The 26,522-nt window shown below is 45.3% G+C and overlaps 1 protein-coding gene across 5 annotated transcripts; it reads right to left on the reverse strand.

Moving 5' to 3' along the window:
• Positions 1 to 269: 269 nt before the first annotated feature.
• On the reverse strand, positions 270 to 24,533 carry nvl (nuclear VCP like). 5 transcript variants are annotated; one of them, XM_034122483.1, is made up of 25 exons: positions 24,442 to 24,533; positions 22,901 to 22,969; positions 22,456 to 22,526; positions 22,212 to 22,264; positions 21,912 to 22,002; positions 21,749 to 21,812; positions 11,891 to 12,112; positions 11,525 to 11,627; positions 9,814 to 9,890; positions 9,555 to 9,689; positions 9,320 to 9,421; positions 9,053 to 9,170; positions 8,199 to 8,343; positions 7,795 to 8,074; positions 7,615 to 7,704; positions 6,989 to 7,210; positions 6,116 to 6,220; positions 5,719 to 5,781; positions 5,270 to 5,389; positions 4,978 to 5,077; positions 4,753 to 4,859; positions 2,166 to 2,242; positions 1,455 to 1,546; positions 675 to 772; positions 270 to 430 (listed from the first exon to the last, which is right to left on the reverse strand). In XM_034122483.1, exons 2-25 carry the CDS (start codon positions 22,955 to 22,957, stop codon positions 386 to 388), a joined length of 2,637 nt encoding a protein of 878 aa, XP_033978374.1. In that variant the 5' UTR covers positions 22,958 to 22,969; positions 24,442 to 24,533; the 3' UTR covers positions 270 to 385. The 5 variants fall into 5 exon arrangements, with proteins under 5 accessions (XP_033978374.1, XP_033978373.1, XP_033978371.1 ...); XM_034122482.1 differs by having other exon boundaries at positions 7,735 to 8,074; XM_034122480.1 differs by having other exon boundaries at positions 6,989 to 7,207; positions 7,615 to 8,074.
• Between the last annotated feature and the right edge of the window lie 1,989 nt (positions 24,534 to 26,522).

Genomic DNA, 26,522 nt, shown 5'->3' on the forward strand with positions numbered 1-26,522 from the left:
AGTGTCACCCAGGTCAGCAAAGACAGGCTCTTGTCAGGCCCCTATCCTCAGGCCACCTGGATCTTAAATACATTTTTAAATAAGACCATATGGCCTTAGTGCTACATTTCCAAAAACATATGGTGTAAACATACACATGATACCATGTAGCCTATCTTTTAAAATGTACATTTTTTTTTATTAGTCTTTACTAAAACAATGGTATAGCAGTTAGTGCTGGGATTCTTTTTTTTAACCAAACCTTTAACAAACACACAGACATATTTGGTTTCTACACTTTTTATTACAAAAGCAGGAATCAGTTATGATTCAACATAATAAAATGTGTATACATACATTACATAAAATGATTCACTAAAGTTGAACTGTGGTTCTGGTCCAGTAGTTATCTGATGAGGGACTCTCTGAGCAGCTCGTACATCTTCTGCTCCTGCACAGGGAACACAGGAACAGTCGGAATATAAATATAATTCATAGGTGTAAAGGTTCTCATAAATACGTTTCTTCTTCTTCTGTGAAATAGGCTGATTAGAGTCTGATTCATATTCATATTTTCCCAGTTTAAAGCTATTATAATTGTATCATTTTGAGGTCAGTAATGAAACTCAGGTATGATAACAGCAGTCATCTGTGCAATTATTTATTATTAGAGCTACAAGAAAATGTGTACTTACTTTTTTGGACACAGATGGACGAACTTTCTTGAAGGCATCCTCAAAGTTCAGTTTGCTCACTCTGATGTCAACAACTGGGCCAGCAGTGAACGTGTGTCCTGTGTGGAACAATGAAAACAAAATAAATAATAGGCAGGAATTCAGTCCTGTTATGTTTTTGTTGTGTTTCATGAGAAAGTTACCATTTTCAATATAGCAATTTCCAATAATCAGATTAGAACACTTTATCTCGTTTTTGCAATGAAATTGCTCTGTTTTAGTGTCCAATGTGAGATAACAAAAAAAAAGATATGATGTTACTGTCAGCATCCATGTGCTAATTACAGTAGTTCTTGTCACTCTGTTAGCATATTAGCATATGGAGGGTGTAGTCTAAAACGAACTGTAAGGATTGTTCCTGTAATAACAACATTGACACCCCAGTCTGCTCTGATTGGTTAGCTGGCCGGCTCTGTGGCGATTGGTCAACTGCTTAGAGATGTCGCGCCCTAGCCTATAACGTGCAATGTGTAGAAGCGTTAGCCAATAGCAGCAAGAGTGTTACATAGTGATGTCACTACGTTACGCAGGTAAACAAAGCAGTCCAATGGAGGCGTTTCAGTCAGGGTGGGGAAATGTGTGGGAGAGAAACACCCTCTGGAGGGAACTTTTTAGCCTTTGCAGACCATTTACATGCACCAACACCTATAGAAGACACTACAGGAAAGGGAAAACCCCAAAAAGCATAACAGGGCCCCTTTAAATACTGAATACAGGTATTTGAGGTAGGAGTCAGGTTACCTGGTGTAGCAGTGGTAGTGGGCTGGGACTTCAGGTATTCCCTCAGAGCGTTCACAGAGGCTTCCCTCACCAACGCATTCAGGTCAGCTCCACTGCATCAAACACACACACTACATTACATTACATTACATGTTAGACGCTTTTATCCAAAGCGACTTACATACTCAGTACTGTGGACAATCCCCACAGGAGCAATTTGGGGTGAAGTGTCGACATGCTGACTGCAGTGGGGTTTGAACCTGTGACCCCCTGACACACACACACACACACACACACACACACACACACACACACACACACACACACACACACACACACACACACACACACACACACACACACACACACACACACACACACACACACACACACACACACACACACACACACACACACACACACACACACACACACACACACACACACACACACACACACACACACACACACACACACACACACACACACACACACACACACACACACACACACACACACACACACACACACACACACACACACACACACACACACACACACACACACACACACACACACACACACACACACACACACACACACACACAGGTTCTACATCTGTATCATTGAACATGGGGAAAAAAACATGTCCACCTTTATCACTGTTGAAATCCAGTTTATTAATCAGACTAAAAGCGGCAGAAACAGTGTGAAATGTTCAGTAAGACTCACCTGAAGCAATCGCAGCGCTCGTTGAAGGCGATCTCCTCCAGACTGACATCCTGCTCCAGGTGAGGTTTGGTCCCTCCCTACAGAAGATCAGCAGCACAGTTGTATCAAAGACCCTTTAAAAGATGCCTGGTGTGTAGGGGCCTTAAAGGCACCTCCCAGTGACAAAGGTCCTTCCTGTTTCTGATCACAAAAACCTCAACAATGACTATGAAGCACACAGTTATAAACCTAGCAATGGGATCATGTTGAAGACTGATGAGCTAGGCAATGAGAAAGGAGATCTTTACATTCCAATCTATTCATTCTGGTAATGTTAATAATCAATCAAGTGAAATATTTTTACGGGAGGATCACAAAAACGTTTAGGATGTAAAGAAAACTATGGGCTCAGAACAGTCTCATAATACACACATGCACACAGAAGGATTCACACTTGTATTTCATGATCCGCAAAAGGATTCACACTTGTATTTCCGGATCCACACTTGTGTTTGTCAATGCACACACAAATGTGTTCCGTTTCATATTCATGTAAATAAAATCCAAATACAGAAAAAAGTTTTACATATGTATTTTTGATCCACACATTTGTTTTCCGTTTAAATCCCCTGAACCTGCAAACACAAACCGCTTTCTGTGCATGGATCGCTGTGCATTCGTGTGTGGGTTTTTTGAGACTCCCCTGACGGCCACCCGATTCGTACTTGTAATTTTTTCTATCTATAGCCAATCAGATGTCTCCTCAATTCTAAGCCAATCACATGAGCGCGCCCCCACGAGGGTAGATTTCTTGCGTTCATGACGTAGCGCTTCATATACGCATTTTGCGCTGTCCGGAGCTGACAGGTCCATGGAGCCTGCCTGCAGGCGCTAATCTCAGGACACCTCCACTCTCAGTACATTGCCACTTTCCGAACCATTAATGGATGCTTGTGTACACAAAAACGGCAGGCAAAACCGTTTTAAATGTGTGTTTCCTGTATGGCGAATACAGCTGCTTTATTTATGTCTGTATGAAGTTGTTGTGAGTGTGGAGGGAGCAGCTACAGGTTAGCTTAGCCTAAGCGATCAGTGCACTACGAAGCCAGTGCTAGACAGTGAACTGTCAACGGGGGGAGCCCCGCCGGTCATTATCGGCCGATATTCACTCTTAATAGTTTGATCGGTGCTCTCTATAAAGGCCGATCAGGAGAGCTGGATCTGATCGATATGGACATAAACGCGAGTGAAGTTTTAGCGAGCTGCATGAGAAACTGACGGGCTGTCAGGAGAGAGGGAGGGAGAGAGGAAAAAAGATGATCCTTACTCCCGTGTTATTAGCCATCCGGTCATAGTCCGGTAATTACCTGCTAACGGAAACTCTGCTACACAATTCTTCTTCTTCTTATTATTATTATTATTATTGAAACATGACCGGTAAGTTTCAAATTTGTCCGGTAAAATAAATTCTGTCCGCGGAAACCCAGCTCCGGACAGCGCAAAATGAAGTGTCATGAACGCAAGAAATCTACCCTCGTGGGGACGCGCTCATGTGATTGGCTTAGAATTGAGGAGACATCTGATTGGCTATAGATAGAAAAAATTACAAGTACGAATCGGGTCACCGTCAGGGGAGTCTCAAAAAACCCACACACGAATGCACAGCGATCCATGCACAGAAAGCGGTTTGTGTTTGTAGGTGCAGGGGATTTAAATGGAAAACAAATATGTGAGGATCAAAAATACATATGTAAAACTTTTTTCTGTATTTGGATTTTATTTACATGAATATGAAACGGAACACATTTGTGTGTGCATTGAAAAACACAAGTGTGGATCCGGAAATACAAGTGTGAATCCTTTTGCGGATCATGAAATACAAGTGTGAATCCTTCTGTGTGCATGTGTGTATGATGAGACTGTTCTGAGCCCATAGAAAACAGCCGGACAATTTTTTGTTACGAGAGATAACAATAAAGGAAAAAAGGGAGGGCTTTGATAAGATAGACTCAGGCCTGTAACTGTAATAAATCACATCCATGTCATAGAAATATCGCAGAGTTATTTCTGGATAACGAGGTAATTTAGGTGGAACCAGTGAACGGAAAAAGGGTCTTTAAAATGTTGGCGGGCATAGAAGACATTTCTAGGGAAAGACTTCATTTTGAAGAACCTGTGAAATCATGTGTTCTATGATTGTCTATTGCTTCCACAATGATGGGAAGAAAATATATATACTATCACTGCTACTTCAAGTAACGGCTTTGAATATAAATGACATATTGTTAATTGCAGGTAAAGAAGATTTATAATTTCAGGAATTCCCAGTGTATAAGATTATCAGAATCCTCAGTCAGAATATTTTATTCCCCACTGAAAATTGGGTTTTCCAACAGTTTCTGTATTAAAATGAAATAAATAAATGATTTAAATTAAATACAATAGGAGTACAAATGGCAATATAACAAATATCTAACAAGTCATTCACGTGGCAGCAGTTCAATTTATCCCTGTACTGGTTTTCAACATAAAACATCCGCCTACGCTAGATCACATGATGAGTAATATGACTGTCTCCGTCTCTCCTCTTTCTGTGGTGAGCCTGTACCTTGGTGATGGTGAGCAGGATGGCGTGGCGGTCTGCTGGAGGAGGCAGACCCACATACAAGGTCTTATCCAGCCGGCCTGGCCTCAGTATGGCAGGGTCGATGATATCTGGCAGGGGACAAGACAGTCATGTTGTTTTAGAAAAAGGTTGAGAAAAGGCAATAAAAGAAATAGGCTTAATCTTAATTTCTGAACCCACTACATTTTGCCATGTCACTGTGGTTACCTGGTCTGTTGGTGGCAGCCATGATGAAGACCTGCCGTCTGGTCTCCAAGCCGTCCATCTCTGTGAGCAGCTGGTTGACTACCCGCACGCTGGCTCCTGACTGGACACACACAAACAATGCTCATACACACACATGCCATGAGGTGTCTTAGAAGAAAAGCTGTATGAACATTAATTGCACCAGCTGACATGACTTTCTACAGCGTGGCTGGTGTGTTCCAATGCATAATGTAACATTTTAAACATGACGCTCATGGAATTTTTCCTAAATCATGAAGTCCATGTATCTCACCTCGTGTCCCGAGCGGCGCGGACACAGAGCGTCAATTTCATCGAAGAAGATGACGCACGGAGCCGAGTTGCGTCCTCTCTGAAAGACCTGTCTGACAGCCCGTTCACTCTCACCAACATACTGCACACACAGGCATCAATGAACACAACCAGGAGTTTGACATCAACCCTTTCTTTTACAATATTTAGTGCAAGGGTGTGAAATGAATGACACGGATCATCATGAAAACAGGCTGGAAAAATTGAAAAATGTATAAAAAGGAGCAGAGTCTGAGCTAAATACACAGAAACACCGGATGTGATGCTAGCAGAACTCACTGAATGAGCCTCTCAGAGACGTGGTTGAAGGTTAATAAGTGACACTCTGTTGGCTGTACTATGACCCAACAGTGAAATAATGCACAAGCAGCCTCGGCCACATTTCCATCTTCCTGCAGCTCGGTGACTTACCATGTTGAGCAGCTCTGGACCTTTGACAGAGATGAAGTTGAGGCCTGACTCATTGGCCACTGCCTGTCAGGAGACAACACAGAAACACACAGTGAGACACAGTACACCCCCGACTATTCATTATGTAGAAACAGCGGGGGGACATTTGGGCTCAGAGTAAGAAAATCTGGACGCCGACAAAACAACCAACTCGATACCTCATGATTATCGGTTAGCTTGGCTCTATCCAATGCCATTTCCTCTTGCTAAGTATGATGCTAAGCTACGCTAACCAAATCATGAATAGTACTATAGATCACATCATTTCTCTCTCAGAAAGAAAGCATGTAAGCTTATTTCCCAAAACTATTTCTGTAATAAAACAGTTATATAGATAGGGGGGGGGGGGTGGGTTCACCTTTGCCAGCAGGGTCTTTCCACAGCCTGGAGGTCCAGCCAGCAGCACCCCGGATGGAGCGCTGAGCCCCAGAGCTTTGAACTGCTCCGGAGAACGCACCGGAGCCTGCAGGACACACAATGAGAAGGATGTTGTTTCTTAGTATAAAAAGCACCAACATGTTATCTTAGCAGCGGTCTTCATTTTGATCAGAGCTGTTTATACCCAGAAATACCATGCGTCTTGACAGCTTCCCCACCTATCTAACGCTGTGCACTCACTGCAGGTCACCCGTGTCTTCCACAAGCTGTTCTCGAAAGTTTTGAAAATACACATTTTGTGCTTCCTAGAGAGGCGGAGCTAAGAAATCCATAAAAGCTGGCCTGAGGTGGGTGCCTCAACCTCCAATTGTTTCCTTTGCTTTTAAGAGGACAGATGATACACATGTTCAGGTCCATATTTGTATTGTGTGCTACTACTGTGACGTGTCTCCATGCTCTAATGTTCAAAAAGGTATTTATCTTTCTCATACTGCAGCACCTCTTTTCACCCTCTGTCTGAAACCAGAGCCCAGTCTGCTCTGATTGGTTAGCTGGACGGCTTTGTTGTGATTGGTCAACCTCTTAGATAGTCCCGCCCCTTTGCCTATCACGTACAATGTGTTGGAGCTCTAGCCAACATCTGGAGGGAACTTTGGGATTTTAGCCTTTGCAGACCATTGACATGCACAAAAACCTATACAAGGGGAAACCCCATGAAATATAATAGGGCCTCTTTAATCCCATTGTGTTGACCCAATTTGACCCAAGCTAAATATTCTTCTCAGAGTAGAGTATAGATGGATCTTCTCGGTGTGGATCATAGATGTTTAACATGAAGAATGATGATGATTACCAGTATGGCCATGGTCAGCTCCTCCCTGATGTCCTGCAGCGCCCCCACGTCCTCCCAGGTGACGTCGGGCACCGTGGCGAAGCCCTCCCTCTTGGCTGAGGGCTGCACGCTGGCCAGAGACACCTGGAAGTCTGACATGAGGATGGAGAGGCCGGCCAGCTCCTCCTCCGACAGAGTCTCAGTGCTGTTCAGCAGCTGCAGCAGGTGCCACAGCTCCCCCTGCTGGACACAGCACACAACATGCCCTCAATAACTGGCAAGGAAATACAAAACTACAGAACGAGAAAATGCTCTCAAAATAACTGACAGGTCCTAACATTACATTATTAATGTTTCTGGTGTGATTAAAGGTTCAGTAATGTTTGGAAACACAGCAGGGCGACAGACCTACATTATCGTATATGATCTTCTCAGTTCTAAAGGTGAATTGTTTTGTAACTTATATGCAACCGCATTACTAATGCAAATGCTCCAGAATTCCCCGAAGAAATAAAACACCAATTCGGGGTTTGACCACAGCTCTCACTGCCAACATCGGTAACAATGTTTATATTTATATGTGTAGATAAAAGTACAGTATCCTTCTGAGTGGAATGAAACAGATGTGTGGTTGGAGACCCCCATACCTGCAGGTCATTGTGCCCCGCCTCCTCCTGAGGCAGCGGGGGGGTGAGGTCTGTTGTCTGTGTCTCTGTGACCTCTCCGCCTGTCACAGCCTCCTCCACCTGAGCTCCGTCTGTCACAGCCTCCTCCACCTGAGCTCCGTCTGTCACAGCCTCCTCCACCTGAGCTCCGTCTGTCACAGCCTCCTCCACCTGAGCTCCGTCTGTCACAGCCTCCTCCACCTGAGCTCCGTCTGTCACAGCCTCCTCCACCTGAGCTCCACCTGTTACAGTCTCTTCAGTGGAGCTCTTTCTTTGGCTCGATGCTCTTCTTTCCATCAGAACTCTGTTCACGGCGCTCATGGCTGCTTCCCGGCACAGAGCCATGAGGTCGGCCCCCACGTAGCCCGGAGTGAGGCGGGCCAGCTGCTTGAAGTCAAAGTCCTCCGGCAGCTTCAGCTTCCGACACAGCGTCTTCAAGATCCTGCAGAACAGAGAATTCGGTTTTTACTTTTCAAAGTGTGAAAGCGACCACAGAGGCGATCGTTTGGCAAAAGCAATACAATATTCAGCATCCTAATGTACATCCTCGTTCTCTATGGTCTGACCTGAGTCGAGCTGCTTCATCAGGGATCCCCAGGCAGATCTCTCTGTCGAAGCGCCCCGCTCTGCGCAGGGCGGGGTCCAGGGAGTCCGGCCGGTTGGTGGCCCCGATCACCATCACCTGAGCCGTCACCGTCAGACTGTTCAGGTCTGCCAGGAGGAGAGCAAGTCATTTTCTGTATCTCTTCTCTTTTCTAAGTGTTGGCAGTTGCTTCACCTTTTGCTTAATATCACATATCCACCAGCTGTTAATGAGCCTAATTTAGCGCGATTCAGATTATGATTGAGCGCCAGGTTGAGGAGTAACGCATACATGTAACAGGATTACGTTATCACGATAAGTTCACTTTATTTAATTTACAGTTACCTTAAAAAGGCGTTATTCTTTACTGTTACATTTCTCAAAATTGGGGATTACTAGCAGGATTACAATGTTAGTAAGAACTAAAAATAGCATATAGTGTTTGTTGTAAAGGATCAGATGTTATCTCTTCTCTGTCAGCTGTACTGTTCTGTAGGGTAATACTCTAAGTGTGAATCTACGCCTACTGCCTGAATCTGCTTTATGGTTTTCACTTTCTTTGGTTCATTTGTTCTGTTTTTAATTCAGTAGGTGAACCTATATGTTCATAAAATATTGTGTGTGAGCTTAACTGTGTGTATTAAACTAAAACAGAGCATTTTCTGTCAGCTCAGATTTTATTTCTGCTTTTTTAAACTGTAGTATGTGCTCATGTGTTTCAGTGATGGTGTAGAGGCTACTTCCTGGATATGCTGAATGAAAGGTAGCTTTTCCTATAAATAAAGTCTCTGAGAAGAGGACACATTGTGACGCTGCTCTGGAGTCAGTGTGTCCTACCGTCCATGCAGGTCAGCAGCTGGGCTACGATCCTCCTCTCCATGTCTTTCGAAGCCACCTCTCTCCTTGGTGTGATGGCATCGATCTCATCTATGAACATGATACACGGAGCAGAGCTCTGCGAGGGGGGAAGACGCACGCAACATTATCTATCATTTATCCAAATGACCTGTTTATTTAATCCTACAGCGAGACGTGTGCGGACTTCAACTCCTCCAATCTCTTGACTTGTGTTGATCACTATAGAAGAGGAAAACTAGTACTAACCACAGCCTGTTCAAACAGCTCTCTGAGCTTCTGTTCAGACTCCCCCGACACTCCAGACACCAGCTCTGGAGCCGACACCTTCAACAAGGGCAGCTTCAGCTCCTGACACACAAAATATATCACTTTATTAAAAAAGCACAAAAAAAACAACCATTCTATGTTCAAAGTCACCTAAATCTTCTTTTTGTATGCGAGTGTGTACACATGTTCTCCCCAGGCGTTGTCCAGCACTCACCCCCGCCACAGCCTGGGCCAGCAGGGTCTTTCCACAGCCGGGGGGTCCGTGCAGGAGGAAGCCCCTGGGAGGAACCATCCCCAGGCTCTGGTACACCTCCGGGTGACGCATGTGGATCAGCAGCTTACACACCTCCTGCAGCAGGGGCAAAGTAGTACAGGTTCAAACTAGTCACAACGGATAATATGAAATAACTCTATAATAATAACAGCTTTTTTTGTGTAAAATAAATGAAGAAAGGTTTCAAATATATATTTACCGTTAACGTCTCTTCATTGCCTCCCACATCTTCAAACTTCAGAGTGGGATACTGCAGCTCGAGTGATTTTGATTTTGCTGAAAAATCATTTACAAAGAGAAAATACTGTGAATGCAACATAGTGGAACCTCACAGCCAATACTGTTCATACATACGTGTCAACTAGCAATTCAACAACCATAGTCAATACATTACACAATAAATAATGAAATAAATATCATCTGTCCATTAATTATGAGAAGAATTGTATGTTGCAGCCATACAGGGAATATAAATTATATTTTTGAGTGGTGTTCAATAGTGTGTGCAACAATTCGTCTTTATAAATCGATTGATAGAATAAAAAAATCTGCAAATATTTAGTTAATCCTTACGTAATTTGTCATGCAAAATGGCAGAAAGAGGAAATGTTATCCCAAGAGGCTTCTCAATACTCTAATTTCCCCTCCTCGACTCCTCGGTCCTCCGGTAGTGACCCGGAAATGGATTTCAGCGCGCCATGTTGAAGGACATCTTATTTCTCTAAATGCACATCGAGGACCGAGCATCGAGCATCGAGGAGGCTCTCTGGAGGAGCTCTAACCGAGGATACACTGATGGGTCCTCCACGGCTCCTCCGCGGATGCATTTCCGGGAACGGTGGAGTCGTGTCGCACGGCCGGACTTATCTCAGCCAATCACAGCTCTGCATGCATCCCATGGATATTATTTTAGTAACTGCTTTCATCGCGACGCGATGTTTACAGTGAGAACAGCTGTGAGGTCCGTGCAGAAAGCAGAGCAGTGTGTAAAATATATATCACTCAGTATAACAGGCCTACATTACTCTCTGTATTTGTATGCTGTAGTTTAGTAGATATCTACAAACAAAGAGACGATATTTTTCTAAGACCATTTAGTGCTTCACATAATAAAATACACAACAGCTGTAGCCTGATTATGCTTTAGGAGCTGTAGGTGTGTGTGTGGTACAGTGTGTAGGTGTGTGTGTGGTACAGTGTGTAGGTGTGTGTGTGTGTGGTAGTGTGTAGGTGTGTGTTGTACAGTGCGTAGATGCGGCGGACAGACGGGTCTCAGTTGGTTTGGTGTCCTATGCTTACTTTTAATACTTGTCAATACAACTTTTGGCCCGTAATTTCAATTCCCCATTTCAGCGACCAGAGAGGGGGGGGGGATATATCCAGTCTCTGATTGTGTTACGTTATTATGAGAGTGCTCTCATACTTTAAATTGTATATATTTATATAAATATATTTGTGTGTGTATGTCCGCATCTGTAGCCTGTTATTGTCTCATTATACCGCACTGTCAATGAATTAAAAGTAAATATATAAGTCGTCATGAACACATCTGTCCATCAGACAGAGGGCTGCTGTGCCTCCTGTCATCATTAATGGACGTCTCTTTAAAATGACCGCTCAGAGGAGAGGAGTTCTCATTTCTCTAAACGCCTGCTGCTTCCCCTCCTCTCTCCTCGGTTCCCCTCCTCTCTCCTCGGTTCCCCTCCTCTCTCCTCGGTTCCCCTGCTCGCATCTCCTGTGGGCGGGACTAAGACACGAGGATAGGAGTCGAGGAGGGGAAATTAGGGTATTGAGAAGCCTCTCCAGTTTCTCAAAACGATGAATCAATCAAATATTTCTCAGATGAATCCATAATAAAAATAGTTGCAGCTCTACTTTAAAGTTATACTGGAAAGCTAGACGAGGCTGACCTTTCTTATTTGGGGTGCGGGACACAGTAGTTTCAGAGACCTTTGTCCTTTTCTTTGACTTTTTGGTAGATTTCTCCGGCTCAAGCATGGACACATCCGTCTGCTGGGGACAGAAATATGAGATCATTACTCACTTGGTTTTTTGCTGTAATTGAAAGATACACGTTTTTGTGGGAAATAGAAAAAAAAGAAAAAAAAAGGAAATGACAATTAATCCAAATCATATATACAGACACTGTTCAAACAAGTATTGTAAGTTACACAAAACAGGAGAAAACTACAAAAACCAACAGTTATTACCTCCTTATGCACAATGTATGTCTCTAAATACACACACACCCCCCCCCCCCCTCCAGAGGAACTTACATCATCACACAGGTCGATTAAGATTTTGCGCTCCTCTGGGCCTCTGCCTTTGTCAATGAACCAGCCTCCTGTGGACACCTGTGTTCCTGCAGTGGGGGGGGTGCTGGCTGCGCCGCCAGGAGTGCTGGCAGCAGGAGGATCTCTCCTGGGGGAGCCGGAGCCCGACTCAGGGACTCCTTTACGGTACAGAGACGTTAGGGAGCTGTTCATGTGGTTGATCGGCTGCGGAGGGCAAAAAACAGAGACATAGCATAATCAGATCTCACTGTCAGAGAGGACTCTTTAAAGGTTCCCTATTATACTATTTTTCATCAATATATTATAGGTCTCAGATATATACAGGACAAAAAGAGAGAGAATCTTTTTCCCTGAAACTTTCAGAATCTCTTTACAAAGAGGGGACACATGTTTATGTATAAAAGACATGAAAAAGTGGATATTGCATAATAGGTGACCTTTAAGAAGCAGTCCCATATTTGGGAAATGTGCGTGAGGGCAATCCAAATCTACATCCATCATCTCCATTTAATAATAATAATAAATGTAATTTATATAGCGCTTCTCCTCTGCCAAGACAAATCTCGAAGCGCTTTAGAGTATTGTATTTAGTATTTAGTATTTAGTACAGAGATAGCTCCAGGATATGTTTAGCTTCGCGAAAAACTAGAACAAAGGGAAATGATGGGCCTGGCTATATCAAAAGAGTCGATATACTTCTTTCAAACCAGTTATATATTATTATTGAGGTTAAGGCAATACTAATACATTTCATTTATAGAGGGCTTCTCGAGGTACTCCAAGATGCTTCAAATATTAAGGGTAACGTTTTTAACATTTAAAAATAAAAACATAATACACAATATAAATAGCACATTACAAGCAGGTCCAAAAATACAGGAAGACACACTACTAGTTGTCTCCTTTGTTCCATGATCTCAAAAAGCCTTTCTCCGCAGAAAGATTCAAGTGTGCTGGGAAGAGGTGCAATAGAGAAGATCAGTTCAAAGCCGATTTGACTGGATCCAAAGTGTTTTCTGCTGGGTTTGTATCCAGAAGAGCAAACATATAGTGAGCGAACATTTATAGACCTCAGCTTGCTCTACGCCAAAACCTGTATTGCATTGCTTTGGAAAAAGGCTCACAGCCCAAGCATCACTCATTGGCTGCAACGGATGCTGTCAGGCCTCCCATTGGAGAAGATATCCTATAAGCCCTGAATGGACAAAGCCCAAAATACCTCTGTGACCTCATCCGTACCCAGACATCTACCCGCTCTCTCCGCTCCAGCCACGCTCCTCTTCTTTACATCCCCCGCACACGTCTCCGAACAATGGGAGACCGAGCCTTCTGCTCATTCGCCCCGCGCCTCTGGAACTCCCTCCCAGATCAGCTGAGATCTGCCCCTTCCACCGAAGTCTTCAACACCGGCCTTAAGACCCTCTTCTTTCGGCAGGCCTTCCAATAAACTTTGAGCATGGTACACCTGGAGTACTGCAATTTTTATCGCTATCTCCGACTTTTATTTTATTATTATTTTATTTATTTAATTATTATTTTATTATTATTTTATTTATTTATTTTATTTTATTTTATTTATTTTATTTTATTTATTTATTTTTATCTCTCAAATTGTATCAGTGTCCTTTGTTGTGAAGCGCTCGAGATTTGTCTTGGCAGATAAGAACTGGGGTTACGTATTGTAACCCAGCTTCTATGAGTATAGGCGCAGCCCTCTAAGGCTATCGCTATTGGGTAATCCCACTGCGCATGCGCAGCACTGACAGACTTAATCCACGCCCACCTATGACGTGGGCCCCACCTACGGCCTCACTTCCGTATAAATAGGAAGTAGGCCCGACCAACTGCTCCCACGCCAACAGCTTTTCTTCAGCTATTCACGGAGCCAGTGGGGCCCGAACCTTAGAGGGCTGCGCCTATACTCATAGAAGCTGGGTTACAATACGTAACCCCAGTTCTATTTCGTATAAGGCTTCGCCCTCTAAGGCTATCGCTATTGGGTTAAGGGCGAAGCAGGATGTAGTCCACGCCCCACTGGTCCGTCAGTTACCAGGAGCACAAAAAACACACCTACTCAATTTAATAACCCATGTCCATTGCGCCATGCGTAATGGAGCATCACAGTCCCTGGAAATGTAGCATTTAAAATGAATATTCTCCATGAGGGAATGAAGGTGAATACCTGTCGTTATAAAAAGTAGAGACCAAAGTCCCACTTGTTACAACGAAAAGAGAGAGGAAACAGGGCAGCTCTCTGAGTGCCGACAGGCAGGAGAGAGGGCACACAGTTGTGTCCCCGACATTACTCACTCTGACAGGACATTCAGTACTGAGTGTGTCAGAGAGGAATGGGAGACATCCCTCAAATAAAAACGAATAAAAGAACAGGGGGAAGACCAAGATGCAGCAATGCAAATGTCTTCCACTGTCGGTCCTCCGTGCAACACCATAGAGGTTGATACAATTCCTCTGGTGCCGTGCGCTTGATGTTCTCCGGAGGATCCGCCCCAGAGGAGACATACGCCTGTGACACAGCCTCACACAGCCAGTGTGACAGGCGTTGTGCAGACAGAGGCTGCCCCATTGAGCGCTCTCTGTAATGCACAAACAGACGCTGGAAACTGCGCAACACAGCCGCGCATGCCGTATAGCATGACAGCGCGCGCACGGGACGGAGGAGATGAGATGTGGCTTCCTCCTCTGATGTGTGAGGAGGAGGAAAAAAAAACCTCCAAAGTTATCACTCTTGATCTAAAAAAGAGACCTGTGATAATTTTTGGCATAAAAACCAGGCTAGGGCGCAAAACAGCCATCTCCTTGGATCTGGAGACATGACGGAGCCACAGAGAGAGCAGCCAAATCACTCACCGCTTTTAGCTGATGTCAGAGCCAAGAGCAGAGCTACTTTGGCTGACAAGAACTTTTAGGGGGACCTGATCTAAAGGTTCAAATGGAGCTTCTCTCAGTGCGCGTAACACTAAAGCCAAATCCCATTGAGGCGCCAAAGCGCGTGACACAGGTCTGAGTCTCTGTATTCCCCGTAGAAAACGTTTTGTCAGAGGGTGACTAACACCGTGCTGACACCAAACCTACGTGGCAAGATGAAATGGCAGCAGCATATGTTTTGACCGTGCTATAAGCCAGTTCCTGTCCAGCAACAGCTGGAGGAACGACAGCACGTGAGGCAGGGTGACCGTAACGGGGTCCAGGCTTTTCCCTACATGTCAAACGGAACGCTGTCCATTTGGCTGTGTATGATGCTCTGGTGTGTGAAGCAGCTGCGCTGATCGTACACCTCCCTGGCGATTTATGTAGGCCGCCGCTGCTTTGTTGTCTGTTCGAATCAACACATGTTGATTGTACCGCAACGGGGCGAAAGAATGCTGGATTACTCTCCATACGGAGAGTAATTCCAGCACGTTTATATGGAGAGACATATGAACCGGCCACTGTCCCCCCCCTGCCTGCGACATGCACGTTCCTCAGCCTGCGAGAGATGCGTCTGTGAACACTGCGGTGTGTGACGTCACTCTGCTCAGGGGCACCCCCACTGACAAGACGTGGAGATTTTTCCAATAGGTTAAAACCAAACCCACGGAAGGAGGAATGTACACCATGCGTCTCCTCTGACGCACAGGGTCGATGCGCAGGCGAATACACCACCTCTGGAGTCTCCTCAAGTGAAGGAGACCCAGGGCGATCACCACGTGACCAGCTGACATCATGTCTAAAAACTGTATCACGGAGAGGGCTGTCACCGCCCCGCGGGGTGTGACGCGCCGGAGGAGAGCTGTCACTTTCTCCCCTCTCCGCTGTGAGAGTCGCGCTCTCATGCGGGCTGAGTTCAATTCCACTCCCAGTTAAATGATAACCTGGGAGGGAAGAGGACAGCTCTTCTTCCATTTGATAATGAAAACCCAGGCTTGACAGATGCTCCAGCACCTGTTTGATCGTCAGCATGGGAAAAGGCCATTCCCTTGTGAACACTGACAGATCGAGGATGGGTCTCATTCCCCCCGCCCCGTCTCCTTCGGGACCAGAAAATAGCGGGAGTAAAAACCCCTGATTTTCTTCCCCTTGAGGAACCCTGGAAAAAGGCTTCCTTTAACAGAGTTCCTGCCGCTCTGCACGGAGCGCGACACACTGTTCCTGGGATGACAGGGTTCCCTGTTATCCCGTAGAACTGCGGGGGGGAGAGGCGAACTGCAGAGACTACCCTCTGCCCATCCGCCTCTTATCCATCTGTCCATCAGACACACACGCCGCCACCCTGAGTAATACTCTGATAGCGCCAGGTGTACATTCTCTGGATGTGCTGTGGTTGGTGGCAAACCACGCCAGAGCCCTCCACACACTGCATTTCACACAGGCTCTCATTATGTCGCCGTTTTAGGAGAAGTCTCGTAAACCGCGCGTTCACGCTCAACACCACTAAGGGATGAGCGGAGGTGTGTGCAGTGCTGTCCCCACGAGGCGTAATAATGGCCCTTTTGATCCATTAATGGAGGGGGCGTAGTCATCCGACTTGTGCCCTCCACTCGGACCCAGGACTCAAGGCTTCGTCCACGGAGTAAACCTCCTGGACTGCCCAATCATCCTCGACCGCAGCAGCAGCAGCGAGAGCGTCCGCTCTCTGCTGTTTGAGGGCCAGAGGGAGATGAGCATGACACCTGGGGGGCGTGAGCTCATTACGACCGTGGGTAGGAGGTACGTCTGAGACAGAGGAAACATCCGTGCTGCCTAATAACCGTACGGTTTAAGGTAGACGAATTGAATAGTAAGCCCTGCTGTTTTATTAACTGATAAGTTTAAAAAACCCAGCCGGCTTAAGCAGCGAGCCATGCTGCCAAGTAACCAATAGGATATTGGCAGCCGGCTTAACCGGGGAGCCTTGCTGCATATTACAGTACTTCCCTCTGTCCATCGAACACACGCGCCGTCCACTCAGCGCGCGAACCTGCTCTGGATGTGCTGTGGTTGTCATGGTGACGAGCCACGCCAGAGTCCTCCAGACGCTGCATTTCACACAGACTCTCATTTATGTCACGTTTAGGAGAAAGCTCGTAAACCGGACCTTGAGGTGCGTTCACGCTCAACACCCCTAAGGGATGAGCGGAGGTGGGTGCAGTGCTGTCCACACTGTAATAATGGCACTCGTGGGCTTATTACAACCGTGTGTAGGAGGTAGGTCTGGGACAGAGGAGAAAAACCGAGCTGCCTAAAAACCAATAGGTTTTAAAGACAGCAGATTTATGCAGCGAGCCATGCTGCCTATAACCGAAAGGTTAGGGGCAGCCGGCTTACCCGGTGGGCCTTGCTGCATAATATTAACCATCTGTCCACCGAACACACGCGCCGCCCTCTGAGTAATACTCTGAGAGCGCGCGACATGCTCTGGAAAGTGCTGTGGTTGTCATGGTGACGAGCCACGTCAGAGCCGGAGGGGGCCTCCACACGCTGCATCTCACACCGGCTCTCACCCTGTCTCTGTTTAGGAGTGTTAAGGCTCGTAAACTGGACATTGAGGCGCGTTCCCGCTCAACCCTGCTGAGGAATGAGCGAGGTGTGTGCAGTGCTATTCACACAGTGCGTAATAACAGCCCTGGGCTCATTACGACCGTGTGTAGTAGGCACATCTGGGACAGAGGAAAAAACCCGTGCTGCCTGCTAACCGACAGGTTAGGAGCATCAGGTTTAAACGTCAAGCCCTGCTATCTAATAACCGCCTGGTTAAATACAGCATGGCTTGTGCCGCGAGCCCTGCTGCCTGCTAACTGACAGGTTACAGCCGGCTCAAACGGCGAGCCCCGCTGTCTGTTAACCGACCGGTTAACCCCAGCTGGCTTATGCACCTCCACATGTTGTATTGCACAGCGGCTCTCATCATGTCTCCGTTTAAGAGAAGGCTCGTAAACCGGACATTGAGGCGCGTTCACGCTCAAACTCGCTTGAGGAATGAGCGGAGGTGTGTGGAGGTATATCTGTGACATAGGAAACAAGCCCGTGCTGTCTAATCAACCGACAGGTTTTAAAGACAGCCGGTTTGTGCCACGAGCCCTGCTGCCTAATAACCGATAGGCTATGAGGCAGCCGCTTATACAGCTTTTTTATGTCATCCGGAGGAGAGCTCTCCTGAACCGGGGGAACGGGGAGATCTCATTAGGCGGCTGCCTTTCCGATGATCTCCGGGAGTTCCTGGAGAATACCGCCTATACGGCAGATCCGAGATGGCGGATAGAGGGACCCGGTGACCCGGTGTCAGCCCGGCAGCCGAACCCATAGGCTCGGCTGTCTGGCTGACAGTCTCCCCCGTCCGGAGGAGAGGGAGGATGGGGCCGGGGGAACCACATGGTGATCCGTGACTGCTGCCCGCCACTCGGATCCAATAAATCAAGGGCTTGATCCACAGAGTAAGACTCCTGGACTAGCCAATCATCCTCAGCCGCAGCCGCGAGAGCGTCCGCTCTCTGCTGTCTGTGGGCCAGAGGGAGACGGACACAATGAGTGCACGACACCTGGGGAGTGAGAGCCGCATTTGCGTGCTCCCATCCCCGGCAGTACTTACCTGTATCGTCTGTGTAAAGCCGCTTCCTTTCTCCCTGGAGCGAGCCAGCCACAGCCGGTCATAACTCATATGTCGGGCTGACCCCGAGCCCCCGCCCTGTCTCCCCCGTCCGGAGGAGAGGGAGGATGGGGCCGGGGGAACCCCATGGTGATCCGTGAATGGAGGGGAAGGAGTCGCCTGACTGCTGCCCGCCACTCTGATCCCATAAATCAAGGTCTTGGTCCACGGAGTAAGACTCCTGGACTAGCTAATCATCCTCGGCCGCAGCAGCGAGAGCGTCCTCTCTCCGCTGTCTGTGGGCCAGAGGGCCAGTGCTTCTGCAACGGAGTGCTGAAGAAAAATGGGAGCAGTTGGTCGGGCCTACTTCCTATTTATACGGAAGTGAGGCCGTAGGTGGGGCCCACGTCATAGGTGGGCGTGGATTAAGTCTGTCAGTGCTGCGCATGCGCAGTGGGATTACCCAATAGCGATAGCCTTAGAGGGCGAAGCCTTATACGAAATAGAAGCGCTATATAAATTAAATGTATTATTATTATTATTTTAAGGTCCAGACAGCATTTGAGATTGTTTGGAGGCCCATCATTGATTATGTAAAGCAGGGGTGTCCAAACTATTTTCACCGAGGGCCACATACAGAAAAACCTACCAAGGGCTGGGCCCCTCACTAGAGGTGAGGTATATTGCCTAAAGCTGGCTACACACCAACCCGATTTTGGGAGTCAGAGGCCATCAGAGGCAGTCGGGCATTCGCGGCGCCCTACTCAGGTTGGTGTGTCCCGCACCGTCGCCTCTTTACGGCACCTTTTCACACCTCCCGTGGCCTCTTCAACATGTTGAATCGGCCGCGGGAGGTCAGAGAAAGTCGGCCCAAGCAATCACTCTGATTGGCTGTTCACACTACCGCTGCCTGCTGGTAAGGACAGTTATTGCCACTTGTCGACTGAAGTATTTGTGGTGTGTTCGTAGGCGGGCGGCGTAGTGGGCGACGCAGGCGACGTAGCTGACGTAAAAGTCGGGACGCCTTCGGTACGCGTTCTTTGGTCTCAGGTGGGTGTGTAGCGGCCTTAAGTTAAAGGTCCCATGTCATGTCCCTTGTGTGTTATGAAGGTTTTTATGCATGTAAACGGTCTGCAGAGTCAAAAACCCTCAAAATACACCCTGCAGCGAGTAAAACTCTAACACAGAAAATACCTCCCCAAAACGCCTCGTTGGAGATTCCTCATTTTCCATTGTTTACTTCCTGGGTATCGTGACGTAGGGATGGCCAGTAGCCACGCCCAGAGCTATGGCCGCACCCTCTGCCAGCCTTTCACGTAACAAAGCTTCCCAAAACCTTTCAGGATTCATGCCGGATATGTACAGCGTAGGGCACTGAAGAACGATGCTGTTCCTACTTAGTTTGGACCAGCGGGAGATTCGGGTACACAACCTGTAAGTATTCATTGTTGTTTGTGTATTTATGATGTTTAAAACAAACAAGGTATCTACCACGACTGTTTAAATGGGTAAACGTTTTTCGGACTATTACGTTGAAATGCTCTCCGCAGACCCATGCTCACAGCGTTATAAACCTTTTTCTTACTCAATATCAAGCCACACTTATTGTTTTTACTTCGGCTGCGAGTGTTTGTGTGTGCTCAGGATGAGTTTCGCTTGTTCTAGCTTTATCGCCAAGCCTGTCAGCTCCTCCAGCAGTGTGTGTGTCTGTGTGTGTGCGAGCAATGCTAACTGGGCTAACTAAGTTGCTAGCGTTTCCATATATCAACTCCAATGTTAGCAGATGGCCTTACATGTATCTCATAGCTGGAGAATGTCTGCAATCACACACAAAATACTCATAGACAGTATACTCCGGGTGATTTACCGTACATTATAGTTGGCGTTCCTGGCGTGTATGCTACCGAGCTACCGTTCATAGCGTGTATGCTACATAGCTAAACAACAAGGCTACCTAGAGCTACACATGCTAGGGAAAACATTGTTTTCATGCCAGCTACAATGAATGACCGAACGTAGAAGACTACCCGTATAAGATTGCAATTGTAAACATGTTCTTGCTAGCCTAGACTAGCTGTTGTTCATAGTAGATTGGCATATTACACTGAACAACTAGCAAACGTAGGTTAGCATATTAGCTGGCAAGCTAACTGTGTTGATTAGATAGATAGATTAGATAGATACACACTCCTACCACAACTACTACTAACGAATCTAAAACAACTAAGTTTCTCTAATATTTTGAGATTTGCATTTGATTTCGTCCAGCCAGATCAGGAAACTCCTGGTGTATCTGGCGGACAACAAACGACGGGAGGACCACTCTGATGCCTCGTATTATATATTTACACATGTTCATTTTGTACATTTCTAAAAATAAAGTTTGATGGAAATACTTAGTATCCTTTCTTCCCTGAATTATTTGCTCCTATAACATATCATTCATATATAGCAAACCATGATTTGATTTCTCATCAAACAGTAGTAGTTTATTACAGGTAAAAATAACTTACTCTTCTATAACAACAGTTGTAGGTACAGTTCGGTTAGTTAGCGTATGAAATATACGGCTGTACCGAGGCCATTATAAGACTGATGTTCCGCTGAGAGCGAGCCGAAAAAAGCACTGTTAGACATGGGCGCAGCCTCTCTGGTGGTTGACTAATCAGAACAGAGTGGCCGAGCTGACCAATCGGAGCACACTGGGCTCACAGGGAGGTGGGGGCAAGAGCTGCAACGAGCCGTTTAGTGGAGAGAGTGAATACTGCTGAATACACACACTTTACAGAGATGCTGTATGCGAAACCAATGTGAGTTTGGAAAATTGCACAGTATAAATCTATTTTAGTATACCTCAACAATGTAATTATGATCAGTGGAAATGGCCATGACATGGGACCTTTAAGTTATAAGTTAGCAAAATCAATCAAATCATGTTTTGATGATTGCCTTGTGTGCCTTGTATTGTTATATTAAAAGCCTTTTACCACTGATAAATATTGTAAATATACCTAAAAGGCTCTTGATAAAGAAACTGCCATCCCTTTTAGAGCAGGAATCTTTTTGAAATCCATCTATCTATCCATATATTTTGTTTAGAAAGGACAGCCTTGGTGGATTCAAGTTGTTCTAAGTGCTTAACATGTGATTTCACTTAATTATCTAAAGTTGTGTGTTTTAAGATAAGTTAAACAAGCTTCCCATAAACACATTTCTTTATTCCTTTTGGTCTGAATCTTCCCGTAGCCTTTTGATTTAACCTTCCCATTTATTCTTACCGTGTCCTCCAGAATGACATCATCACTGTCGCCGTCCTCCTCTGAGCTGCTGCTGCTGCCTTCACTGTCAACACACACACACACACACACGTTGTATGGCATTAGTTGTGTATATAGAATATAAGTACATTGGAGGGAAGCAGTGCTAGAGGGTGTTCTTTACCCCGTGCCTTTGTTGGCGTGCTTTGCTCTCTTAGCCATGTGTTTGTTCTCCAGATCATTTATCCCAGAGTCCTTCATTAATATGTCATACACTAGTAGAGGCAGATAAGAAAAACAGATCAGAGTTTTATCATGAACAATGGCATGGATGAGTTGGTACCATCGCTGTACGATTAAACAAATGTTATAAAGATCACAACAAGTGCAATAATTGTACAAAAGGAACACACAGACTGAAAACACATGTACGCCAAACTACATTCACAGTGTGATACGGCACTAATGTACGGTACACTCTTACCTTTCTCTACTTGAAGCCTGAAAGCTATTTTGTTTCGCCTGCCGTAATCCATTCTAAAGATGAAATAGAAACAGAACATTTTTGAATTGTTTATATAGACATTAATACACACTCAGTGTCCACTTTGTACTTATTATACTCTTTTTAACAATATTTATAGGTCTCAGATATATACAAAACATGTCTCTGAAGTTTTTGGCTGGAAATACCAAATGATGAAAGGCCCTAGTTGTGATGCACTTGCCTGTGCAGTCTCTGGAGCTCCACAGCCATGGCTGACAGGTCCACATATTCACTGGAGCAGGTCGCCATGTACTGAAAACACAATTCAACATCAAGAAAATCAGACCCGGTCTCTGATGGCATTCTCATTAAAAAACACAAATAACACTAGACACAGCATGAAAGAAGGACCCAGGCTGTGATATTTATGTGACATCACTTCAGAGAGGATGCAGAGGGAAGAAGGAGGAGAGTTGGGTCCAGATAATGGAGAAAATGAGATATAAGCCGTGTCCCTCCCTTCTCATCATGGGCAATCGTAAGATCCCTGGTTAATGGAATGGACGAGCTAACGGCGTTATACTGCTTATTTGTTACTTAATGAATAACAAGGACATGGTTTATTAAATGAATCCCACAGACCTGATATCATACAGCAGTGTCAGAATGAGGCCATGGGTGTTTACCTGCTCCACTCTCTGTTTGAGCCGGTTGTCCACATAGCCCCCGCTTCTGTTCTTCATGATTATTTCAACCTGACAACAAGAACAAAAGGAACATGAGAAATTCAATCACAGCATATATCCTGAATCTCTAAATACAGCAGACGGTGTAGACCAGGGGTGTCAAACTCAATTTCATCACGGGCCACATCAGCATTATGGTTGCAGTCAAAGGGCCGGTTGTAACTTTAAGACTATATAAAAATACATATATAAATATTTAATATATATAAAATAATGTATTATATATTACATTATTGCCTTTGCATTGGATGATTATCGGATAGGGTAATAACTTCATAATTAACTACGTCTGAAAGCAGAAGTCTAGGGAAAATAATTGCAAGTCTCTTCAGTAAGAATGTCACAAAATGATTTAAAAAGAAAAGCCAAATTCTGGAAAAACAAAAAAAAATAAGTGACATTTTGAAGAAAAAATGTAACATTTTGAGAAGAAAAAAACTAATTCTGAGAAAAAAAAGCATATTTTGAAGAAAAAAAGTCAAATTCTGAGAAAAAAGTCAAATTTGAGATGCATTGTGGGACATGTAGTTTATGGGCAACGTGCTTCTGTAAAGTAGCATGTAACCGTATAATAAACATATTATATTCTTTGCAAGCTCTTGCGGGCCACATAAAATGAAGTCGCGGGCCGGATTTGGCCCACGGGCCTTGAGTTTGATACCCCTGGTGTAGACCTATATGTAGTTCTACACAATCAAATACAACTTCCCAACAGCCTAATGGTGTGATGAAAACAATGCATTTGCTCTTATCACATAATAACTCTTCTAAAATACATACAAAAGTGTGATACATGTATCACACCTAAAATAATCCACAAATCAGGAAAGACTGTATATGTCAAGGAACCTAGAGTTAAGCATATTGAAGATCGCATATGTTAGTCCTGCAGGTCAACAATGCATCAAGCCCCAAATAAATCAGCTGTCACACATCTCTGTGATGTTACAGTAGTAGTTAACAAATGACAGACTGTCTTACCTCTTACTGAGAATGAACAATCTATGCTTTTAAATGTTTTTTACACCACATTATTCTCATAAAAAAGTAAACAAACAAGACTGATCAGACTATAGCAAATGCTCACATCTGGAGCTGGCTTATGTAGGAAATAATTACTATTACTAGCATTAGCTCTTCGATATACATAGTCATTTTATGAGCACTAAAAGTGATGTGCAGTTATCATGAGCTAACAGTTATCTATGGTGACTGTAAAACACTAGAAAAAAATGAGCAAGTAAACAAAATCTCACGAGCATGGTCTCCCAACTTCATTTCTGAATTACACATCTTTTTTTAAACACAACTATGAAAAAGAGCCCTATTAGAAGTAACAGCACGCTGGTGGTTCATTCACAGGTGGCTGTACTGTGGAAACATTCAGCACTGAACTAACAACACAACACATATCCAGTGATTTAAAGTCACTGTATGTCAGACAGAAACGGACATTTTTAAAGTGAAAAATGGTTACCTACCTCAAGAGAAACCGCAGTACATCACTTATTCTGAACGATTATGTTTAAACTGAGTGTGGACTGTGTTTACAGTGTGGCAACGTGACGCGCTGACCCGGAAACAAACCTGTGGGTGAGCTTTTTTCTTCTTCTTCTTCTCCTCTTAGGTTTAACTGCAGCTGACAGTCAGTGGAGCATCACTGCCCTCTTCTGGTGAGAGGGGGCTACTACAGAGCAGCCCTGTTCTCTCAGGTAGCTGACGTAACATCCACTTTACTCAGAGGTGTAACTAAGAAATGTACAGCACATGGGAGAAGTATTTATATCGTCTCTAGGACATAATTATGTGTACTGTAAAAAACAACACACTCTTATTCTTGTATTACTATACAAATGTCAAGATGTTCATACTGAGAATCATAAATGAACAGCATTCATTTCTAAGTTAAACTTTCAGTTTTAGCAATAAATGTATGCCAGTCGTTAGACTTCACCAGAAGCAGAGGCGCGGGAAGGTATTTTGAGTGGGGGTGCTGAGGTGCTGTCCGATGTGCTAATTACGCACCAACGGGGGGGGAGAAACCACACACTCACATGCGGCTTTCACACCAGCGCTTTTCCCTTTCTAGCTCCTAGCGAGAGCTTTTCTGGTTCAGCTCCGGTTTCCCTTTTCAGCTCCCGCTCTGTTCACACCGCCCAGAGCTGCCGAGAGATTTTCTCCCACAACAACAACGGGCCGGGGACTGCGTCGGGTCGACGATCGTGTTGCTTTTAATCATACGAAGCCAGATTAAATTAAATAACGGCTTCTCCACCATTATACTTTTCTCCAGAGTGCCGTGGTTCATTGTTTATTAATGTGTTTCAGCGGCATTTACCGACCGCTACAGTGCTGGCTGCTCTTCAACGGGAGTTTATTCTCCCGTTAGCGGCTCTAAAGTATTCACTGTCTGACTGTCACACAAGCAGCTGATACATATCCCCAGTTACCCTTAAGTGAATGTGTGTCAGTCTGAATTGACGCTGTTTGGCATCACAACGCTGTTATGAAAGTTTCTCTGGTATAACATGGGTGATGTTAGCATAGCAACCGAAGCTAAACTGACTACTTGCTAAGCCGTTTTCTCCAGGCACATTTTACCGGCGTATTTTTCATTATGATTCTACTTGTGATAGTCGGACATGACAACCTGTACAGCCCATGTATTGATTCCATCCGATAGCTGCTATAATAACAAACAAAACGTCTGCCTGCTCTCCACAATGATCAATAACAGCGAACGGATGGTCAAAGTAAGGTTTCCTGCACGCCTCGACGTAAGCGACGCCGCGTCATAGCTCCAAAGCTCTTGCCTCTGGACCGACAACTTTTTGGAGCTGGAAGTGAACCGCATTCCGGAGCTATGACGCGCCGCCGCTGCGGTGTGAACAGGAAAAACCGGCGCTTTTCAGGCTCTAGCTCCCAGCAGGAGCTGGAAAAGCGCCGGTGTGAAAGGGGCAACAGTGGCATAACAATGGACTCCAGTGAACACTATTACGGGCACTATAGAGCACGCACAAAAGCACTAGCACACACACACACACACACACACACAGGGCCGGCCCTAGGCACTGGCGAACTAGCCGGTCAACTAGGGCGCCAGATCTGGAGGGGCGCTGCGCTGGGAGAAAAATAATAATAATACAAAAAAAGAAAATTAATTAATTAATTTTTTTTATTCTGCCTAATTTTCTGCCCTTGATGTAATACATTTACATTAATAATTGAATAAAGTAAACACCCTTTGCACCCCGGGCCGGCAACATTTTGCATTTACCCTGTACGATGTGCGCTGTAAGCAGACCCGGCGCCAGAACAAATCTAAAGGGAGGGCATATGATTTTCATGGGAGGGCACACAAAACCGTCATGTGCTGCGGGCCTGCGGCACAATATATATCAAACAGCAAGGCCAACTCTGCATCTTTGTGCAGCGTATACTCAAACAGCAATAGGAAGAGCCCACTGCCTGACTCGGACATGCTGTGGAGTGAATCGTGGTCACCTCTGAGAGGGAGTTGGTTGACAGCTAAAAAAGCTATAATATCAACGACAGCTGACAC

The sequence above is a fragment of the Trematomus bernacchii genome, unplaced genomic scaffold (assembly GCF_902827165.1).
Source record: "Trematomus bernacchii unplaced genomic scaffold, fTreBer1.1, whole genome shotgun sequence".
Lineage (NCBI taxonomy): Eukaryota > Metazoa > Chordata > Actinopteri > Perciformes > Nototheniidae > Trematomus > Trematomus bernacchii.

Bases quoted from the DNA above. Each gene is read 5' to 3' on its own strand.
- nvl (XM_034122479.1), bottom strand. From the start codon at position 22,957: ATGAAGAACAGAAGCGGGGGCTATGTGGACAACCGGCTCAAACAGAGA. The intron at 9,690-9,813 runs GTAAATATATAT...CCCCTGCTGCAG, and splicing joins GCAATGAAGAGACGTTAACG to GAGGTGTGTAAGCTGCTGAT. The intron at 5,390-5,718 runs GTAAGTCACCGA...CTGTGTGTGCAG, and splicing joins GTCCAGAGCTGCTCAACATG to TATGTTGGTGAGAGTGAACG.